Source organism: Lissotriton vulgaris, chromosome 7 (genome assembly GCF_964263255.1).
Source record: "Lissotriton vulgaris chromosome 7, aLisVul1.2, whole genome shotgun sequence".
Lineage (NCBI taxonomy): Eukaryota > Metazoa > Chordata > Amphibia > Caudata > Salamandridae > Lissotriton > Lissotriton vulgaris.
This window is the reverse complement of record NC_141695.1, coordinates 1,415,404,820-1,415,426,970: the sequence shown is the minus strand read 5'-3', so window position 1 is coordinate 1,415,426,970 and position 22,151 is coordinate 1,415,404,820. Positions and strand designations below refer to the sequence as shown.

Genomic DNA, 22,151 nt, shown 5'->3' with positions numbered 1-22,151 from the left:
AATTGCATTTATATAACCCCTGTTGCGTGGTACTTGGCACGGCTGGAATACAAAACCTCTACGCCTTTCCTTCTTTTAATCTAGGCAGAACTATTGGCTTTGACAACGCTTGTTCTCCATTTTAGACTTTTGTATACTAAGGGGTACGGTCGTACGTACCTGCTTAAAGAAACTACATTTCCCAAGTGCACATTTATTTCAGTTTACGAATAGTGCATGCCCGAAATGGAGCCGCTAGGCGCGCCGGAAATGCGTCACTACTTCTCCGCGCATCTGCGCATTGATACCTCCTCTTCCTTCTTTTGCTGATGTACCGGGGTGGCGTGGAAGCTTAATCTGTAGTCAGCCCCACGAGGGATAGTTGGAAGTTCTGTTCGTGATACGAGCCTCGGTTCGACAAAGCAGTTGTAATACTGAGGTCCCTAACTACAGCTTGACTCGCCAGCAACATGTCCGGCGACGAGGTGAGGAATCCCTGCGACATCCTAGAACTAGACCTTGGTGCTGCTCCGTGATTCACAACCAACCTTCTCACCCCGCTTAAAATAGATGTAAAATGTAGCTTCCTCGCCATGCTTTATCACTGATCGGTATTAATAAGGAGCGCATGTGCCTCTAAAATGAAGGACATTATGACAAACATGGGGTCTAGGAGGATCATTATTATATGACCCGCATCTTGAGCCGTCTATGGCTTTTACTCCTAGTTTGCCGTTCGGTTAACCAGAGCCATATATTTTCTTTTGAGCCAGTAGACAATCACAGTTTTAATGTTGAGCGTGACCTTTGCGAGGACTGGTCAACCAATGTAGTATGTGCTTCTAGTCCAACGTTAATCTACGAGCATAGCCTGTGTACTGTATTATTTCCCAAGTGCTCTCTTTATTTAAACCGACCTTTTACATCTTGTTCAATTTGCTGTGCATTAAAAGAAAGATGTCGAATTTCAGCCTCTGTGGTCCGAGGGACATTGGTGTTTTAAATGTCTAAATGAATTCTGCAGATGTTTCAGATTTAGAAAAGCACAAATGAAGCCCTTTTGTGTAATTCTGACGTGTTGGAAACAAGTATTTCGAAATCAAAACAAATCAATACACTAAGTGATGACATTTCCACATATTCTCGTTTGTGCTTTGTAGAAATTTAACAGTAAAACTGATTGTCTGCAAATGCAATGGGCATTTCAATTGTTAAACGTGTTGTATGTTGTGCCGGTGTGCTACCACACTGTGACACTCTACCAGTGGCGGCTGGTCACACTTGAAAGTGGTAGGGCGTAAAAGTTTTAGATGAGTGCCCGGTGGAGAGTGAGCCTAGGGTACGAGCCTGACTGCTATAAGAGGGACTTATCATCATTTTTGTAATCCCTGCGACAACCCCCCAGAACTCAGCTAACCCCGTCTATCATGATTCAGATGCTGATGCAGCCGCTGTGTAATATCTGGAAAAAGTCCAGGTGACAATGGCGAACACTGCACAGAGATGGTACCCTAACCACCGAAGCACACACCGTAATGGACAGGCACACAATGCATGCACATGCAGGTAATTAGCCAGGTCGGTAACAACAAAATAAATGGAGACGATTTACAGCCTGAAAACAAGGGAGATATGCAGGGAAGAAGCCCAAAGACAAGCTATGTGACCCAAGAATACCACCCACCATGGATGCATTGAGAAAGTAGTATGCATGCAAAATAAATGGCATATGAAGAGAGGTGTGCCTGAATAAACAAAAAACTGAATAAACACGTTTATGAATGAAATAAATGAAGTTTCCAAGCAGGAAAGAAACAATTTAAATGCTAATTTAGAGTGTGAGACTCCATACCATTCCAGCTGCTGTCAGAACATTTCAATATAAGTGACATCACACAGCTGAGCACTTACCAATGCTAAACATCCCATCCTTAAAATACAATAATCTGCAATAAAACCAGAATCTCTGGCAAAATAATCTGTGTAACAACACCATGTTAATCTTTAAATAATTCTCACTCTGGTATTTTAGAAGAAGCCCTGGCGCACACGGTTCTGGAACTGTGGAGTGCGGTTTACATTCCACTCGCTCAAGAAACGGAGGTTCTCATACACTTAACTTCCTCACACCAGTGGCATCCACACCGTTCAGACAGCAGCTGCCATCAGCAGATGTCCACTTTTCTATTCATATTAATCCCGTCGGAATCACGGTTCTTTCGTGGTCTGCCGTTTACCTTTCACCAGTTTGCCGCTTGTCTGGAAACCATTGAAAAGGTCCGATTTTTTTTTTTTTGTTTTTTTTTTGTTTTTTTTTTAAACATTTTATTTAATGCAGCATTGGTTATCATGACAGTGGTTAACTATTCAGGTTATAATCATATATTTAGCAGGTGATTCACAATGAATATATACTCAGTTATGATCAGGCAGACAGTGCATCAGTTCCACAACCATAAAGGCAGAAATAGATAAGGCGAGAAGATAAAACGGACTGATTACATATCTTTCGGCAACAGAGCTGCAAATGTGCTTATTGCATGTCATTTAAATACCTAGAGAATCAATATATCAATCTATTTACTCCCTTGAGGAGACTGCCCTGCAGCCCCCAAACGTCACCAAAACATTACAAAAGACATGAGGGCACGGCCGGCATTACGGGTGGTGGGGAAGCGGGATAGATAAAATATATACACTTTAAAACTTACCTTCTTCCCGCCTTCACCGACTCCGAGACTCCACCAGATTCCCACCAGTTTTACTTTCGAATTCCTCGTCACGCAGGAAGGATGCAGGCAGCCTGCCTCCAGCACAGCGCTGTGATTGGTTCGGCTGGCTGCCCCAACACCACGTGATTTCTCTGTATGCTGCAGCATACAGCGAGCAGGGAGAGTGGGAGGGGTTACTCCAGGGCAGGGGGGAGCGGCTTTCTTAATACAGTTAATACTGTCTGTTTGGACAGCCTCTGTGAGGCTGCCCAAACAGACAGTATTTACAACATGAGGAAAGCCACTCCCCCCTGCCCTCGAGTAACCCCTCCCACTCTCGCAACTAGGAGGAACTTCATCTTTCTCGCTGTGCGAGAAGGCAGTTCTCTACAATTTGTTTCTGCCTTCTCGCACGGTGAGAAAGCAGTGGGGCGGCGCCCAAACGCTCCCATGGAGGATTCGCCTCTGCACTCTACTCGAAACCCCTCTACTCCATTCAATTCAATGACTTGACACGCATCTCTAGGACACACCATTCCACGCTTCCCCACGCTACTCTGACATGCTACTCAACGCCCACCTCTCTACACATTGCTTCTGTGTTCCTCCATTTCACAACACTGCTCTACGCCCCTCCACTCTAAGACACCCTCTGCCCGCTGTGAAAATCGACACTATCACAACCATCTGTGACATTCTACTCCACTCTATGCCACTCTGCGACAGCCACCTCCACTCAACTGTTTATGGTGTTTTGGTGCATGTGTGTTTTTTTAGGTCTCACTGAACCAATGCGTAAGCATTGTTCGGCGAGATTATAGTAAGAGGCTTTCAAAAGTCTACCCAAACTGCAGATTAGGTGTAGTTCATGTGTGCCAGGCGCGTGCACATCACTAGCCACATCGCACACCATACACCATTTGTCTGAGCCTCGGCATCAGACTTCAAAGGAAGTCTCTCCCAGGCTGATCCCCTGCCCCCCATCAGACTTCAAAGGAATGTGTCCCCCGCCACAGCAATACCTAGAGCTTGTTAACCTAATTCCCACACACCCCATCCTCTTGTTTTTTTATCAGTGCCCTCTGTACGTCGTGTTACTGGGGTCATTTATTGCATGGTTTAAGGCTAAAACCACTCTTCCATGGCCTTGAGAAAAACTTTGCACTTCACCATGGGTGAGAACCCGCCACAGTGTATTTTCATGGGTTGCGCATTCTTAACTGAATGAAGAGCATGGTCTTGTGGCTTTGTTATAACTGTTTATATTCACTTGCTGGAAAACAGTCTTCTTTACAGTGTTAGGTGTCCGGGCAGGAAAATGTTCGTACTTGCCCGATCCTTCTTTATTTGCTGCACACTTTTGTATTCAGTACTTGGAATACTACGTGTCAAGAAATAGGTAAAACCATTCCTCCCACATATTTGATTTCAGGTATTTTAAGAGGCTGATTAGATTCGGCATTTACCAGACAAATGCATTTATGGCCATAACACAGAAACTAATTGGGAGACGTTAAATCAGGCTGTGCGGTGGGTCACTGAACTTCTTTAAAATCAGAACATTAATATTTAAAACATAGCAATGCTTAATAAAAGGTAAGAGCCGCTGCAATCTCCCAGTTTAACGTGCCTGCAATGTGAGAGTTTGGGTCTTGCACTCCTAGAGTGATTTAGACATGTTTAAAAGAATAACTGCAGAATGATTAGTAAAAGTCCCTCTTCATAAAAGCGAGGTGCCCTGCCTGAGAGCTATTTTCGTCACGATATCGCACGTGCTGCACTAATGCGTTACAGGATCTGCCTTGACAACGCTGAATGCACAACTGGTTTGGTAAATGAGGTGGCAGTAACTGTACAGTGATTGATGCCACCGCGTTTGTGATGCTGACTTTTCGTTGCATGCATGTCGGTGTCTTCTACTACAGGCCTTCCGCCATGAAGACAATATCCTCTGTTGGAGTCTTCATACTATATGGGGAAGGTGTCTTGCTCTCTCCCGCCCTCTCTCAGCATCACTATGCGCTACTACAGCATCAGTCTGTGAAACCATTCAACAACTGGTTCAAATATGTTCTCTCACTGTTTCAAGCTTTATTACAGATGTTATTTCACTTCTGTTCTTTTATGTTTGTCACAATAAAATACACTGAACATAATCTTCACAAAAGTTATTTACAAAAGTTTGAGCTATTGCCATTATAAATTACAATAACTTTTATTTAAGTATTAATTATTTAAAAAAAAAATTAAAAGCCATTGTTATTTGTAATATCAATACCTCGAAGTCATGTAAATGCAACACATATTGCATTACAAAGGCTATAGGTGTCACATTTGCGAAAGTTAAAACTACTGGAATTGTAAATAACCAAGCTATTAATTTAGCTATTTTCAAAACTAACACATAAATACAAAATTTGTCATTTACAATACCAATAGCTCAAACTTTCCTAATGGGAGACCTATTGCATTGCAAATGCTTGTTTTATTTATATTTGTAGTGTGCGTTTAGGTGGCAAGTATTGGTATCGCTGGCTACATGGCTGTACTGGTCGATCAGTACAGAAAGTCACGCTTTTTAGATGCCTATGAGCTAGCTTTTGTGAATATATCAAGACCATTTATTCATACATTACCTGCTCATTCACTTGAGTAAAGAACATAGAACCAAGACTTGGATGATGCTCTAGAGGCTTCTAGAATTCAGATCACCGTTTCTAGGCAATAATCTTGTTGCTTCGTGGTGTCAAAGATATAGCCAGAGCCTCCAGCATTTCACAGTTTTGAAGTTCGCTAATCAATAACAAAATCGTCGAACAAACAATGCATGCACAACTTAACTCGATGGCTGCAACATTTTTTTAAAAGCAGGCTCGTGCCTATGAAAGAAAAGCAAACCTCATAGTTCATGGATATTTGTTAAGTTTAGTTTCCAAGCAGTGTACCAAAACGGCGGATTAGACAGTCAATGTGAGACAGGCGCGTGCACCAGGCCAGCCATGTCGCACACCACCATTTGTCTGTGTCTCGCATCAGACTTCAAAGGCTGCCGCTCCCCTCCTCCCCCCAAATCACACTTGAAATGCTGCCGCTCCACCGCCCCCGCGTACACATTGCACACCACCACTCTCCTACTTCCCCTCCCATGGCCGCTCTTCCCATTCATGCGCTCTGCAGGTCTGCTCGTTCCCTCCCACCCTTCCTTTGATGTCCCCATCAGACTTCAAAGGAATGCGCTCCCAAACTTGCTGGCCTCACTCTTGTGAACAAGCACCCATACCGCTACCCCCCCCTGCCACGCAATGCCGAGAGCTTGGTCCTAACGCGACTGGCAACGGGAACCCATACCGCTACCCCCCTCCCCCCGCCACGCAGTGCCGAGAGCTTGTTTTGCCATGGCACCAACAAGGCGTTCCAAATAGTTACCGATTACTGACAAAAGTAGACTTTATTGCTTAATGAGCACTCAAAACGGTTGCCTTCTCCCGTCCTAACACATGTGGTTGCTTGGACATGAAGCAGTGCGACTCACACAACAATCCTCCGGAAACAAAGGTTCCGGTTTCCATCAAGATGTAACACTACAAGAAAAGTCCTTCATACACAGTCCATGACTCTAACGTAGCTGCACAGGTGGGATACACTCAGCAAATCATCCCGAAAGCACTATTTAGATGCCCGTGCACTCCCTCAGTGACCGTTTCAACGCTCAAGTCACAGCCACCAGTCTTGCCAAATGGGGCCATCTTGCTTACTGAGATGGAAGTATTACCGTACTTTAGTCGGAAGACATTTGTGGAAGCACTCCGTTCAAACAGGTTAAAAAAGGCCGCCATCTTGAATGAGGATATTAACAGCAGACGCTAATGACAGCTTGAACAACACGCTAAAAAGCTCAGTGGCATATAGCTCGACACGCATTTCTACTTTTGCAATGCTATCACGGTTCGCATCGTTATGCAAAAGGCTCCCAGTTTTCCATTTTTACAGATTACCGTAAAATACTGACCGAAATCATTGTTTCCTATCCGTATTTTTTATTTTTTTTTAAGTGGAAAAATACAGAAAATTGTGTTTATTTGGATTGACTCCAATACTGTCATTCACTAATTCTGTTAGCTATTCGGTTTGACAGCATGGGGGAGTTAAAAAAAAATGTGATTTCCTTAAATGTTTGCATGCTTTAATATAAACCTATGCTATAATGCTAATATTTTCATGTGGGTGCTATTTTTTTGAGCTTTGTAGGAAGCTAAACCCGGCATGCAGCAAAGTATAATTGCACATTTATTGAATAAATAAGTGCGGAAATATACAAATTACGAATTCATTTATTCACAAAACAAATATGGATAAATACTGATGGGATACCACTCAGTGCCACCTAATTACATGCCACATAATTACACTGCACTCAATGCAACATACACTCCAAATACCACTCAGTGCCACATAATTACACGCCACATAATTACATTGCACTCAGTGCAACATACTCTACAAATACCACTCTGTGCCACATAATTACACGCCACATAATTGCACAGCACTCAATGCAACATGCACTCCAAATACCACTCAGTGCCACATAGTTATATGCAACATAATTACACTACACTCAATGCAACACACTCCACACAATACCACTCAGTGCCACATAATTATATGCTACATAATTACACTGCACTCAATGCAACATACACTCCAAATCCCACTCAGTACCACATAATTGCACGCCACATAATTACACAGCACTCAATGCAACATACACTCCTCACTTGGCCTGTGTCTTAACTTCTTTCTGCTACATTTATAAAGTGAATGTCCCGTCCTCCAACTTCAGTCGGTATTGCTTAACCTTGCCTGAGAGGAACTAGCGCCCTTAGTAGGTAGCGAGCGATTCTTGTTCCCTATGTGCTTGGCAGATTTGATGTCTGACTTTGCATCTGTGAAGTGGTGCGATGTTCCTATGTGAGTTACTTTCAGCTTTGCTGGGTAAATTAGTGCATAAGGAATGTTCGCTTGTAGAATACGTTTTTTTTTTTTTTTTTTTTTTTTTTTTACTGATAAGAACTCTCGTCTAGCAGCCTGAACTACTGGAGTGAAATCAGGATAGAACGATAATTTGTTCCCTTTGTGAGTGATAGTGTTTTGTTCTCTTGCATGTCTCTGTATAATGTCTCGTGATAATTCAGTATGCGGGCAAGTATATATATGTCTGGGCGTCGAGCCCACTGGTGTTCTAGGGCCCAGGGTACGGTGGGCTCTTTCTACCACAAACATGGTGGACAGATCAGATCCGAAGAGTTGTTGTATTAGATCCTCTACATATGTCTCCATTTTTGTTATTGCAGTGGTCTCTAGTATGCTAGTTATGCAGAGGTTATTTCAGCGTGAAAGGGCTTAGAGGTCATCCTTCTTGGCTTTGATGATATTTAGCACTTTGCCCATTTGTAGTAACTGTCCAATAGTCTCCCTCTAGGCAGACGATGCAGTGCTGATGGCACATCACAGATAGGTCTGCAGAAAGCTCTTGTATCTTATATTGGTTTTATGAAAGACTTAGGGTTAAAATTGAATGCTAAGAACTTTTGTAATGACCTGAGGGAGATAAAGCTGTAGGAGTCTCCAATTTGGGGTTAACAGGATGGACTCCACTAATAGGTTTACTTATCTGGGTGTCCTGTTGAATCGCAGTGAATCCTGGGTCCAGGCGGTCAAGAGTAGGAGTTGTCTCTTCATGAAGTCGACCGCAGCCCTTATTAATTTTTCAAAAAATTGGGTAGAAGGCCCCCGTAAATTCTTTTAAAAATTCTTCAAGCAAAATGTGAGTGTAGCCATTTTTTGGGCGGGAGTATGGAGTTTTTATGATCCCTCCTCCATTCAATATGTTGAAAATGCGTTAAGATTTATTTTAGCTGTACGTGCTAGCTCCCTTGTTCTTTACTGCCACATGAGTTGGGGATCTTACATTTCAGATGTAAAGGTGCAACCAGTGCTACTCTGGCACAGAATTTGGACCTCCAGTAGTACAGGCCTAAACCAAGAAATAAGGGATTCTATGAAGTTGGATCGTGCTACAAAGATTACTTGGTTAAAGTACATAACATTTTTATACATTCTCTTGGGCGTCCAGAGTATTACACTGCCCCAGGGTCATTAAATACGATTTGTCAGAAGGAGTTTAACGTAATCTGCATGACCCACCTTGAGACAAACCGACTTGTAATGGAGATGAATAAACCTGCGGTTGTCCAACATCAATTGACCCTAATAACATACGATTCGACCAGAAGTTTGTGGTCGACAGTGTCGAAAGCAGCCGACAGATCCAGGAGGACAAGGGCCTGTGGGATGTTATGATCCGCGCCTACTCTCAGCTCGTCATGGACGGCTAATAAGATGGATTCTGTGGAGTGCTCAGGTCTAAAACCTGCCTGGTGAGAGTCCAGGTCGTGACTATTTTTATCAAAGAAATAAGTATTAAGTAATAAGTAATAAGCAGAGGGGCCAGTCCGTTCGCGGGAGAGGCAATGGATGTGGCCAGAATAGGAGGGGGGGGGGGGCAGCAACCCCCGCCAAGTGACTTGGTCAGGCAACGTGTGCCCACCCAAATAAGAACTCCCAGGGTGAGGCACAAGGACAACACGCAGGGGTCAGGCGGACTAAACACCTGCGTACATGTGAGACCAGTGGGAGGAAGACTAAAGCATTACTTCCAGGTGTGGAAGGCAATACCTTCGGACAAATGGGTTCTAAACATCATGCAGTTCGGATACTGCATAGAACTGGAAAAGACACCAACAAGCAGAAAGCCAAAAAGAAGGCAACTAGCAAGGAAAGAGCTGCAGCTACTTCAAGAGGAAGCAAGAGCTCCTGCAAAAACAAGCCATAGAACCAGTACCTTACAGAGAAAGGAACAGGGGAGTATATTCAACGTACATCCTGGTGCCAAAGGTAGACGAAACAATGAGACCCACCCTGGACCTAAGGTTGTTAAACAAGTTCATAAGAACACAAAAATTCAAACTGACCTCCCTACGAGAGGTGCTTCCGCAATTGCAAAGAGGAGACTTCATGGTCACCATAGACCTAAAGGATGCCTACCTACACATACCAATGAACAGAAGTCACAAACATCTGCTCAGATTCGCCATAGGGGAACACCACGATCAGTTCACAACCCTAGCGTTTGGTCTAAAATCGGTGCCAAGGGTCTTCCCAAAGTGCCTAGCAAGTCGCAGCACACCTAAGAAGGGAGGGAATACACGTATACCCTTACCTGGACGACTGGCTAATAAAAGCAAGGTCATACCAGATATGCAAGGAGCATGCACAGAGAGTGACAAGAACACTGATGGACCTGGGATTCTCCATACACTGGGGGAAATCCTCAATGGAACCGGAACAAATACAAATCTTCCTGGGAGCGCAGATCGACACCGTACAGAGCAAGGTGTTCCCAAGCTTTCAAGAGGTCAGTTGCACTGGTGAAGGAGACGAAGCTCTACAAGAGGGGGCAAGCTCGGACAGTGAGAACAGCGAGCGAGATTATGGGCATGATGGCATCATGCATACACACTTATTGAGTAACTTGTGCTGTATCTCGAACTGACCTCATAAAGAGTGCAGGGCGTTGTGTTAGTAATAAATACATATATATTTGATATATACCTTATGTGGTGTCCTTTCATTTGGTATTCGAGGGATTATAATTGGTAAAACAATTGGCTTCACATGCTCTCTGAAGTATTAGCCCAAGACTGCTTTGTCCATTCTTCCACTAGGATAGCTGGTCTATAAGATTGACTTTACAACCATCACCATAAGGGTTGTTTGGACTGGTGCAAGGTGCTCACTAGAATAGTGAACATCATATACAAGGCCAACTTCTCACAAGGGGCCCATGGCGACCTGGACTCGTCATCAGCATACAACCACTGTGTGCCATGACGAGTCCAGCTCGTCATCAGCAGGGAAGGAGTTAAACAAAAGCGGAGAATGCCTCCTCACTACACTTAGGGCCAGATGTAGGAACCCCAATACCGGTCGGTAACGGCCGAAATGACCGAATTTGGCAGTTACCGATCGATATTAGGCATTTGGGATGTAGGTGGCTACATTTCAGATTCGGTAATTTACCGAATCGGTATTTAAGAATATGGTAAATTACCGAATCTGAAATGTAGGAAGCACTCAAGTGAGTGCTTTTCACCTGTAAGGATTTGTTATTTACCACCAACTACAAGTTGGTGGTAAATTGCGAAAACCATAAAAAAAAACAATTTTTTGCATTTAATAACAGTGCCATGTGGCAGACATACATGCCCTTAGGGCATGTATGTGTGCCACATGTGCACCCATGCACAATTCAGGGGTGCAACAGGGTGTCAAAGTGACACCCTGCCACCCTTGAATGTCCCCCCCCCCCCCCTCTTTACCGAATCGGTACTTACCGATTCGGTAATTCCCATTCATTCCTATGGGCCTACAGGAATTACTGAATCTGTATGTACCGATTTGGTAAATACCGAATCGCACCGATTCTGTAATATTTACCGAGTAATTACCTACATAGCATTTACCGATTCTAAAATACAGAATCGGTAAAATTCTGTATTTTAGAATAGGTAAATGTAGTTTACCGACTTCTAACCCTTAGTCTTTACTGCAAGACAAGCGAGCGCAGCAATTTGGTTACCGGCCGCTTGTGACTGCAATCAGGAATACCACTTCGATTCTTCTGTGGGCCCGCATAACACCATGCCGGCAGCATTCAAGGCGACTCAGCCAGTCTGCACAGACTGGACTATGGTGTTCTGCTCTGGTGCTGGGCTATTGAACCTGAAACCACTCTGACCAGAGGCGCCACGGTCGGTTCAATAACTCTGAGCAGGCCGATATTAGCAGCGAGCTTCCGGTGCCGCCGTACACGGACTGTACCCAGTGGTGACCGAACTGGCCTTAAGCTGCAAGATGACACGTAAAGAAAAAATGTTACGTAGACTAGCAAGGGGCGTTTATTTTGCTAGCATATGGGAGTGGCACCATCTTCAGTTCACCGGACTAATGTAAGTTAAAAAGTAGTCCCTAAACAATGACTAAATAACCACTGCGTATGTTCAACAGTGGTTGGAGCCGTCGCTCGGGCAGGCTTAACAGCGGAAGAGACATGACCCAGACATGCCCTTGGCAAATGGGAAGCCCGCAAAATGAAGGAACGGTGGGTACAGCCATTGGCAAGAATATGGGCGGGCAGAAACACACAATGTATATACTCCATGTCTTGGTTCGAGACCGCGCATGAGCGCCGTCTTAGAGCTGAGACCTAAAAAGGTACTGATACATAGCCCCGGAAATTATTTTGAAAGTGTCCTGTTTTTATACCTCACTTTTGGAAGTTAGAAGCAAGTGAGTTTCTTGTGAGCAAAAAATAATTTCCGTTCTTGGGTGGCCTGATGGCAGTCAAATAAACATTTTTGTTCCATAAGATGAGCCTTTTGTTGAAATTGACTGTTATGTATAACACAAATTTTGTGGACTAGATTGAGTCTCTAGAGGGCAAGTGATCAACTGGAGACATTGTTGACATTATTTAAAATGGGCCTTTTTACTTTGCCATGTCAGTCAGACAACTCACAGGAAGAGTAAAGTTGAGGCCTAATTATCTTGAAGCATACAGAAGGATGAGCACAATTTATGGTAAGTTCCATACACAGTACAAAATGTATTGAATCACCTTTGTGAAAAATCCAACTGAAGTGTTCAGTGAAATGGCAACTAAGATGGCAGTGATGTCAAGTGTGAAGCCAATATTTTGAGTTCTGCCCATAGGTTCAAGAATGAAAATGTTTGAAAGACTGGATAAAAGGCCTTAAGGTTGCCTTACATTTTTCATATTTTGAAAATAGTTAAGAGCATTAAGAAATTCTGTGAGATGAGGGTGCAGAAATTAGTAACGAATTACATAGTCAGAATTTTCTATCTAAAAATGAAAGCTATCAACGCAATGCAAAATAAGTTCTTGGGAACTTTCTATCTCACTGGTTACATTAGGAGGGCTGAAGAACTTGATGCTTGATCTAGATATCAGTGGGCGGTGACTGGTATCCCATCTGCCAAAATATAAATCCTATGAGATTTATATTTCGGTGCACAGGTTATCCATCGCCATTGTGACAGAGTAACCCGTCCGCTGATACCTAAAGCAGACAGACCATTAGTCTTTTATGCATAGTTGTAATTATCTTCCTGACAATTTCAATAGGCTGGTTTCACAGGAATATTGATTACCACGTTATCTGAACTAAAATCATTAGGGTTGTGTTAACCACATATTGCTTTCTTGAATACTTTTTAAAATTGAAAATGGTCCCTTCAAAAGCCAAATAACTTGGTATTTAATAAATCTAACCATATCAATGAGAAAATCCCCATATGTACTTTGTAATTCCAACAGATGATTTTCGATCCCACAATGAGCAAAAAAAAGAAGAAAAAGAAGAAGCCTTTTATGCTGGATGAAGAAGGAGGAGAACCGCAACCCGAAGAGATGCAGGTCACTGAAATGAAAGAGATCGAGCCAGAGCCTGCAGAGGACAAAGAGGTTGATGCAGACGAGGAGGAATTCCGAAGGAAAGGTGCGTTACTGTCACTGTGGCAATAGTATCCGGGTCCAAGTGAAACTACCCCAGCTAATCACAATATTTCCATCCTCCTAACAATATTTCCATCCTCCTAGTTGAATTATTGAGTACAACTCTTTTGTGATATTGTCCTTATGTCTATCTTGACAATGTAGCTGTGCTATACCTGCTGTTACCAATTAAATGGCACAGCATTACTAGGTTATCTCCCTTACTCTCTCACCAGTATGCCAGCTTTTCCCTAAGTGTCCGTCCAGCATCACAAACTGCACTCCTCCCTCCAGTTTGCAGTCACTGGAGCTGTACATCTCACCCTTCACCTTTCCTGTGTTTCACTTCCTCTAACTCTTACTGTTCCCTCTTGCCAGTGCTATTTTCCCATTGCTTCACTTATAGTGCCTGGCGCTTGCCAGTCTTTCTTGATGCCTCTCATAGCAATATTTTGGAGCACAGACATTTTCAGTCGAGCTACAATCAAAATGTTCGATCTTCTCCCCTGGATAACTTTGTTTCAGTGGTTAAATTTTAAATATATATGTTTTACTGTACGTACAGTGTAGGCATTTTTTTTGTGTGCCCCAGTAATGTCAGGTTGAGTTTGTAAAGAGCAGAGTGTACAGATATCCACCAAAGCATCAGTTACTCTGTATACCAACATTCCCTTGCACTCTCACCCATACACTCTCAGGAAGTATGGAAATGAAGCTTCACTGTTTATTTGCCAGTCTTCTATTAAAAGTAGGAGTGATTAGCAAACTCAGCAGATTTGCATTACATTTCTATTGTGTGCAAGCATCGTTTATGCATGCCTGTCTTTTCATGTGTTCTGACCTGAAAGGAAAGCAAAATGTCAGTAGGTCTGCCTAACGCTTGTTTTGTTTTAAAAATTTTGCAATCTGACCGTAAAACTGCATAAGCCTTCCTCTACTGTGAGCCATCATTATTGCTTGGTAAGTGAAGTACAGTACAACATATTGTTTGCAAGCAAGTACCATATAAAAAAACAGGACCAGTGTACCCCCTACATACTGCATAAGTAGCACGTTCAGTATTAGTGTACGGGTTATAGTCATTTGTTTATTCCTTCCAGTTGTCCTCCGTCAGCACAAGCATGAGGAGGTGTTAATACCTTGAGGGCTAGCTTTGCAGTCTCAACCATCATATCTCGTGGACTTAAGTGACCCACAGCGCCTTCACTATTACTATTTCCACTCCCTCAAACTGGCGACTTCACACTGTCCACATGACTATCTTTTTCCAGGGTTTGAATTACTCAACCCAAAAGATGTCTTATCGCCTACATTTTTGTGGTGTCCTGATTTAAGCATCCTTGTAGTTGATAATGCCGAAGGTGCTCTCATATCGTTAGAGTGGAAAATGCTTGGCAAAGGTGATATGTGTATATATTGCTTGTAATTTAAATAGATAATATCCGTAAGCCAGTGTTTTATTGTGGACCTAGGACCCCGATCTCCGCCTATTTTTTTCCAATCCGGGATCTAGGGCAATCGCCCATGTCGACTTCAAATTTAAGTAACTTCTCAGGGTGTTCTTTTAGCATCAGCCGTGCTAGCGTCCTGCCTGAACACTCCCCATCTCTATACTGTGTGACCACTGCATATTTACCTAAGAATTCATCTTTCCTGTGTTCCCACTCCAAGGCCTTCCCAAATGCAATTTGTGCAGTTTCTGTATGATCTTCTCATTTTCAGTGTGATCTGACACTAAAACCACAGATCTTAATCTTGAGGCTCCACACCATGATGAATATGGACTGAAGAATACCAAATTGCTTGGATTTGCAGACCGTCATAATATAAAATCTTTGAACGTTTTCCACACCATGCCTTTGCTGGGCTTGGAATGAGTATTAAAACAATGTATTCAACAATTTACTGCTTTATTTGAACTGTAAACTGCATCCTGCAGTGCCTCTGGGGAAATGCACAATCACAGTACTGCCTATTTGAAGGTATCAGAACCGACAGTATCACAAGTGAGTGATCCAATATTGTAGGCGGCAGAAAGTCAAAGTCCAACTCATGAGCATGCATCCCACCCAAGGAGCCAGTTTATCCAAGAAGCTGCATCATGCATAATGGAATATTAGATTTAGTTCTTGGCAGATGGGGTTCACTGCTGCCAGCTACCTGTCAACCTTTTTGCTGAATAAGTATGAATGAAGTCTTGCAAGGGACTGGGACCCAGAGTTGGAGTTTGATTTGCCGTGCAAAGTGCCAATTACAGCTTTGAATTTCCTGCCGCTGTGTCCAATCTTGCTTTACTATGGCTATATCCCCTATATAAATAGGGAATAAGAAGGTATGAGAAGCCATGGTCATTGATATTGATTTGCATGTGTTTGCTAATGTGAAATGGCTATTTCCATTCTACTTTTGTACAATGACAGATCTGCCCTACTCTTTAATTGTAGGGGAGCACCCCATTCATCATCATAATCCGAATCCTTGTGTATGTGCTATATAAGGAAAAGAAGCCATGTAACTCCCATACCATCCACGGGCAGTTACCTCCATTCCAGGATCTAGATGAGTCTCCAGCAGCAGTGCAACCGGAGTGGTTTCTTTTTAAATGCACAGTATCACATTGTGGCTTTCTAATGTCCTTTAGTCTTCTTATGTTCAGGTGCCAACACGTACCTCCATTAGATTGTTATCCTTTTTCCTGTGTTTTTTAGGATTGCACCGTCTGAGCCCCTGCATGTATGAGTGTGGTGTGTAGCTATACATATGTATTTTCAGTGAAAAAAAAACAAAGGGTAAAGTAACATTATAATTAGGGGACTTTCAGAGACATCATTAACATTTTGAACTAAAGAAAACCGACATAGTTACCAGTTATGGTTAGTTTTCTCTGTGCCAGGTAAAATTGAACTGACTTTTGTGGCATGGTCCCTGGACCCGCATCACCTTTAACCCCATGTGGGTTCCATGTAACTCCACCTGTAAGTGACCGATTGTCACTTGTGCTCTTCCTCAATGACCTCAATGATAACTTTTTGCTGTAGTGAAATACAGATTTTTTTTTTTCTGCTTCTAAAATCCATAACTGCGGTTCTACTCATCTGATTGGATTATTTTTTGGTGCCTACATTAATATGAAATGTTTTAAAAAAAAATTAATTTGTCCGTTTTCTATGGTGTTCATTACTTATCGTCTATGTTGGTACTTGTAGGACAGTGCTCCTTTTTGCATGGTTGCCCCCACTTTTTGCCTGATGTTTCTGCTCTTTGACTAAGTGTGCCCTGAGTTTCTTCTAACCCGGTACCCAGGGATTGTGTTCACCTTAAACTGTACCTTTGCACACCCCAAACTGCACCTCTCGGGCCACATGCAAGTCCCTTGTAAAAGGTACCATGGACATTGTGTCCAGGGAAGTCCTCTAAGGGCTGCAGCACATATTGTGCCACCCTTAGAAGCCCTGTACCTTTATACACCCCCCCCCCCTTCTTATGGGACCTCAACGGACCCACCAACAGCTAATTTTCCAGGGCAGTGGGTGATGTGGAGAGGCAGACGTACAGGGCCCATTGCAAAGGGCACCAGATGCAAGAGAACACAGACATTAAACCAAAAAGCTGCTTCTTCTGATCACAGTACAGCTGCAACTGTGCCTTGCTGGTGGTAGTACCACAGATCAAGCGTCCATTGCGAAACAGCAAAAGAAGTGCCAGCTTGCCACAACCCGGGAAGAGCAGCAGCAGCAGAAACCCTCCGAATATGCTGGAAAAAATAGAATGAATAAAAGCAGGTATGCCAAATATAGTCTGAAACCATGTAACTAGGTCAGATCCCACAACCTTTGAGTGTGCGGGGCATGCCGTATCAGACACAAAAAATTTGGTAAATTCCCCGAAATGTAGGGGGAGGTTTGTGTTTAGCGAAGGTTTTATTCCACTGCATGTTCTTGCCACCTGCAATTCAATGGTTGCACTAGCCAATGTGAGCAACTTCTTGTTGAAACAGCACTTTGAGTCTCCTTAGCTTAATGAAATCTGTTTTCATAGACTGAATGAAATGCCATAGTGAACTGTACACTATGGCGGGGCAGGACATTGTAACAAGTAACACATTGTGAAACTGTTACTATGTACTTAATGCCTGCCTGTAAACCGCAGCAGTTCCGATTGTTGAGAATGAGAACTGCTGTGTGAGTGGAAATAATAGCAGGAACCGGTGGTCCTTTCAGAAAAAAATGGGTGCTGAAATGTTGCAAGCACAGTGGAGTTTTACTTGTTTACAGACAAGGGAGTGTCTGACCATAGTCAAAATCCGCCCTGTAAAGAAAATTTCCTTCTCTGCATGCTGACCATGAAAAGCGAATGGCAATAACCTCAATTCATGTATGAAACTACTTCCGAGGGGTTCATACCTACAAACAAAATGTTTCATGCAAAATGTAAATTGAAAAAGTGAGTGGCAACAAAATTACCCTATGTATTCACCACACTGCTGAATCTATTTTTGCCACAGTTAATGGTAACTGTTCTAGTTTCTCAATGTGTAACATATTGTAAGCTGCATCTTTCATAGACCTAATTTTCTGTTTGTATGTTAAATTGAATGGTAAAAACAGCGCAGAAGCATTAAGGCAATCCTATGGTACTCTCCCATTTTTAAGAGTCTGTATAGTCCACGCAAATTGCATAATAGAACGGAACTGATTTTGGCCATGGTACAAGGTAGAAACTTCACTCTGAACAATATCGATAACAGATGACCCAATATTGTCTAACGTCTAAATATGAGAAAACAGTGTGTTTATGCTGTTATCAACCACAGCAAGAACCATGTCCAAATTATTCTGATCAATTCGGCACAATCTTAGTGCTGCCTCCATTTGCGAAAGTTTCCAAAATGTATTATATGCAGCATACACAACGGTAAGTGCGAGGGGATTTTGAACCTAAAAGAAAATCTGAAAGATCAATGTCACCTGACAAAAAGGAAAGAGGGTGTTTCTCAGAAGCTAATGTTTCACAGAAGCCAATGTGGAACTGCTGTTAACATACTTTTCCAACACAATAAGTAGTAACGGTATGCAAATTTTGGTAGCGAGGATCAATTATGAAGGCTCTCAAATCTGGCTCACCCTCTGACCCCTGTCCGGCCAAAATACTATCATCTACTGCAGAGGTACTCTGCAGTAAACTTTCTTCTTAATACCGCTGTCCGAGAGGGCCTTATGCCGCAGTCCTGGAAACATGCCAAAATCCTCCTGCTGAAAAAACCATCGGCCGACCCTGGCGCAGCTTGTAATTACAGGCCCATCTCTTTATTGCCTTTTTTCTCCAAGGCCTTGGAGAAATATGTCAAGATGATCACCACAGAGTATGTGGAGGCCATTAGTCTGCTTCATTTCAGCCAGTCCTCAGTTCCTCAGGGCTCAGTTTTGAGACCTACTCTGTTCAATCTGTATATGGCCCCTCTCGCACTCATAGCCGCGAAGCATAGTGCGAAAATTTCGTATGCGGACAATACCCAACTGTTCACATGTGATAAGGGGGCCGAGTTCAATGGCAATGCTATTAAAATTGTTTCAGAGTTTTTTTCCTAGCTCAGAATTAACCAACTGAAATGTAACTCTGACCAATCGGATTATTTTCTTTGGCTCCACCACTTATGATGCTTGGCACGCAATTCAAGAGACCATTTAGTTAAAGCCTACAAAGAACCGAATGTCAAAACCATCCAAAACATCTGGGGTTTGCCTCCCATAGTGGGACACTACCCCTGTGGTTCATGTACTGCTTGTCAAACCACAATAATAACAAAAACCTGCTGCATAAATGGCAAAAATTGGACTTTGAGGAACCATACGAATTGTCTAACTAAAAACGCAATATACTGCATTAAATGTCCTTGTTCCCTATATTATATAGGCAAAACCACAAAAGAGGTAAGAAAAAGAATCGCACAACATCAATCAAGAATTAGATGTAAAGTAGAAACAGCGCCATTAGTTGAACACTATCTACAACAACAACATTTGCCATGTGATATGCAATGGTGGATTTTAGAATGTTAAACAGTCAAAACGGAGATGTAATATCGACCGCCTGCTTACACAGAAAGAAAATAGGTGGATTTGGTCCGCTAACACTGTGTCTCAGGGACTAAACTCCTTTGTTGAGTGGCAAGTATTGGCTGCTCTACGCTGATTTCTGCTTACTATGATCAGCTCTCTATAGTGATATAAGGGCTTCTTGATTTTTCTGAATTTGCCTATTGATGATCAATTTTGGATCCTTGTCTAGAACGATCTGATAGAGATTCGGGTTGGCTTTATTTGACACACTACAGTTGGTAGGATAGTTTTCCTGTGGGATCATTGCGCTATCAACATTAGCAGTTAAAATGATTAGAAGGCATGGCCCCCCCCTGTCTGTTTCTTCCATATTTTTAAATATGACGAATTTTACTTTCACTCACATGATCGATTCTGTTGTGATCTTGTCATATAATATACTCTGGAGACGTTTTGCCTGACTCCTCAATAATATCCTAATGGAGGGTCAGGCTTTCCTAGTTATCCCAAAATGGCTGCCATGACGCACCACGTTTGACCACGTGATCACGACCCGGAGCTATTCTGGGAAAATGCCAGACTCGGCTTGCGTGTTTACCGACTGAGACTGAGAGTTTTGTGCTGTTTCATTCGCACTTCGGTAAGTCAGATTGCGGTTCTTTTGATTTTTTTTTTTTGATTTCTGATTTCTGATATGATACTGTCCGCTGAGTTATTCCTTACTATCCTTCGTGATTCTGTCTCTGATACAGATACGACGGAGCCTAATTAATTGCCCTCTGTGTTGTGTGATACTCACTTCCACTTAAGGTATGACTTCCTCCCGCTACCTACATATGAGTTATTGCTGGCCATGTGTTCTGTATATTAGTTTCAGGCATGTAGATATATACTCTCATTTGTTATATTTCCAATAGGATAAGAGCTTTTCCTTTGGTTTTCAGTGAGTATGGATTGAATTGCACTACTTGTTTCACTTTGATATTTGGGTGTGGGTGCATGTCGTTTTGGGACATGGCCACTGTATAATTATTGTAAATAGGACATTTTAGTCCCTGGACACATTTGTTGGCGCTTGTATTTATTTATTTGTTCACCATTTGGTTTGGTGTGGGCAGACAGTCTAAACTTTATTCTCAAGAGTTTATACTTACATTGTTGTGATTGTATTTATATTACCTCACTATAGGTCCATGGTGCAACCTATGTCCTGATGATGGTCTTGTTATATCACATTGTATGAGACCGAAACGTCGACGCAACGACACTTCTTTGTAAATAGTATCTACATTGATTGATTGGAAATTTTGTATATAGTCTATGCAAAATTATTGTGTGTGTGTGTGTGTGTATATATATATATATATATATATATATATATATATATATGATTTGTAAATACTGTCCATATTCTTTACAAAAATGTCTTTTGGTACTGTACATATTTTTCAACTGAAGAAACAGTATACCATTTTGTTGCCAAAAGTGGATTGTATCATATTGTATATATATATCCTTATGATTTAAAATGAAGATGATGGATTAAAAAGCAAATGATTCACTATTTGTATGTTCTCTTGATGAATTGAAAATTCATGTTCACCTTAGTGACATTCCTTCAACTGTGAAGTTAAAATTTAAAATAATTCGCCTAAGGAATATTGTGTTTTGTTATTGGCTTAATTGGTGGCTGCAAGAAATGTTCATTCGTCCACCCCCCCCCCCCCCCCCTTTCAGCACCAGTGACTACGGTAAAAAATTTAGGGTTTAAACTGAATGCGATCCACTCAATGATGAAGGCCCAGATACAATCAGTGGCTGGAAACTGTTTTGGGGTTTTGAGAATGCTGCGAAACTTTCTCCCCCTACTTCCTGTCACGTATAGAAAGACGGTCGTTCAGGCCTTGGTGATCTCTAGGCTGGATTACGTCAATGAGTTAAGAGCCAGTCTGTATTATCCGAGTCAGGTCATCGATAGTATAGTTGGTGTGTAGTCTCCACGACTCATATTGAGCTAACGATGGAATAAAAGTGTGCAACAGAACCTATTTTAGAAGGTGTAGGACAATGTTCTGCACCATGGGCTGCCACCTTTTGGTGAGCCGCTCGAGGTCCTCTTGCGACTCTTGGGCCTTTGGCCTGTGGGTCGTCCTGAGGGTCTTTTCTTGCTTCAGTGTGGGGTCCTCTATTTGCTTGGGGCTTGCTTTGCCTCTCCTGCTGTTGGTGAGACACTAGCACCTTTCTGGTCCCAATGTTGCTCCTTTTCTGTCGTCCACGCCAGTTGCGGCTAACAAACCTTGTTGGTTCTCTCGCCGGACGCTGACCACCTAGTCACCAATTTGTGACTGCTTGTGCACAGCTCTTGGTCTTCCTCAGCGTTACCTGGTCCTCCCAGCTGCAACTACAAGGTCCCTGTTGACTGCAGAATCTCCCAACATTGGTGAGCATTTTCTCTCCGTGCCTCCTGGTCACCTAAAAGTGGCAAAGACTCCCACCTCTGCTTCCAGGTTCTTCAATTCCAGAATCCACTCTTGGATTCCACCGGACTCATTTGCAGTCTTCTTCAGAGGCATCTTCTTTGAAGGCTCTCATTGCCATCTACAACATGTTCTGACATCACTTCACCTCTATGCACCAGGCTTCCCTTGTGCTAGTAACTTGATTCCTAGGCATCCATGGGTTGAGTGGCTCTCCAACCTTGTGCCTTCCAAAGGGTTTCTTCAGGGTCATCCGGAAAGGGTTCTTCTCTAAAACTGCAACAGCGAC

At 42.6% G+C, this 22,151-nt stretch overlaps 1 protein-coding gene across 1 annotated transcript in view; it reads left to right on the top strand.

Annotated features, from left to right (window-relative positions):
• Positions 1–296: 296 nt before the first annotated feature.
• Positions 297–22,151, top strand: part of EIF2S2 (eukaryotic translation initiation factor 2 subunit beta) — a 482,918-nt gene continuing 461,063 nt past the window's right edge. Inside the window, exons 1-2 of the mRNA XM_086932192.1 lie at positions 297–464; positions 13,150–13,330. Of these exons, the coding sequence (XP_086788318.1) occupies positions 450–464; positions 13,150–13,330 (196 nt within the window). The 5' untranslated portion in view covers positions 297–449. The remainder of the gene's footprint in view (positions 465–13,149; positions 13,331–22,151) is intronic.